The sequence below is a fragment of the Apaloderma vittatum genome, unplaced genomic scaffold (genome assembly GCF_000703405.1).
Source record: "Apaloderma vittatum isolate BGI_N311 unplaced genomic scaffold, ASM70340v1 Scaffold13963, whole genome shotgun sequence".
Taxonomy (NCBI): Eukaryota; Metazoa; Chordata; class Aves; order Trogoniformes; family Trogonidae; genus Apaloderma; species Apaloderma vittatum.
This window is the reverse complement of record NW_009708687.1, coordinates 1-969: the sequence shown is the minus strand read 5'-3', so window position 1 is coordinate 969 and position 969 is coordinate 1. Positions and strand designations below refer to the sequence as shown.

At 54.4% G+C, this 969-nt stretch overlaps 1 protein-coding gene across 1 annotated transcript; it reads right to left on the bottom strand.

The window, feature by feature from the left end:
- Nucleotides 1-213: 213 nt before the first annotated feature.
- LOC104269648 (cytochrome b-c1 complex subunit 6, mitochondrial) lies at nucleotides 214-796 on the bottom strand (the record flags this gene model as incomplete). The annotated part of the gene is made up of 2 exons (XM_009866656.1): nucleotides 214-246; nucleotides 635-796. Coding segments are annotated over 2 exons (195 nt in total), but the record flags the coding sequence as incomplete, so codon positions are not given.
- Between the last annotated feature and the right edge of the window lie 173 nt (nucleotides 797-969).

The window sequence follows — 969 nt, the reverse complement described above, 5'->3', positions numbered from 1 at the left end:
CCATGGGAGCTCGCAATGTTTAATATGGAAAATTACAGAACATCAACACGTTTTATGCGTAGCTGCACATCTTCCAGGAGAACAGAGGCTGGCGCTCGGTCGCTGCCATTTCGTCTATACCGGGCATGAAAAATGAACGGGCGGAAACCAGCACCGTGGATCTGGGAACTTCGGACACGGGCTGTGGAAGCAGATGGACAATCGCACCCGCCTTCACTTCAGGCTCTTAAACAGTTTGTGAGCAACCTGAAAAGAAGAGACAAAGCACTCAGCAACTTGTACTTTAAGGCTGGAAATGAGCAGGGTGTTACCACCCACCTCTTAGTTTTCTGGGCCACTAATGCAGGTGGCCTCTGCTCCTGTCACTGTTTGGCAACAAGTCATTCACGAAAACTAACCAGCAGAGATTTCTTACGTTCCACCTCAAGTTAAAGAGGCTTAATTTCGAAAATGCAAACACAACACTAAAATAGCAAGTCATCTGTAGGGCAGAAACATCCTGCTTGAGTTATTTAATAACCTACTTCTGAACTCCCTCTGATTCAAGAGCATCTCACGCTCGATCTATCTGCACTCTCACAAGTGCAGACAGCGGCAGCTCGGCTCCCAGCACCGGCAGGGAGGTGGCACTCACACAGTGGTCCCTGGCGTGCAGGAAGTCGAAGAGCTCCTCCGTGCACTGCTCTTCTGTCTGGGACCTGGAGGACACCCGCGCGTCGCACAGCCCCAGCCGCTCCCGCGCCTTCACGCATTTCTCCGTCTGCTCGCAGTGCTCCCGGACCGTGGTTAAAGGATCCTGCAGACACGCGAGACTCCTGTGAGAACAGGGAGACCCCAAAACGCCGTTTTCCCCCCTCCCCGAGACCCGCTGCTTTAAGCGGAAGCACATGCAGGCCCGGCTTCAAGCTCCAGACCGCCACCACGGAGCGGCGGCAGCGGCCCAAGCCCCCAGCAGTCGGTCTGTCTGTG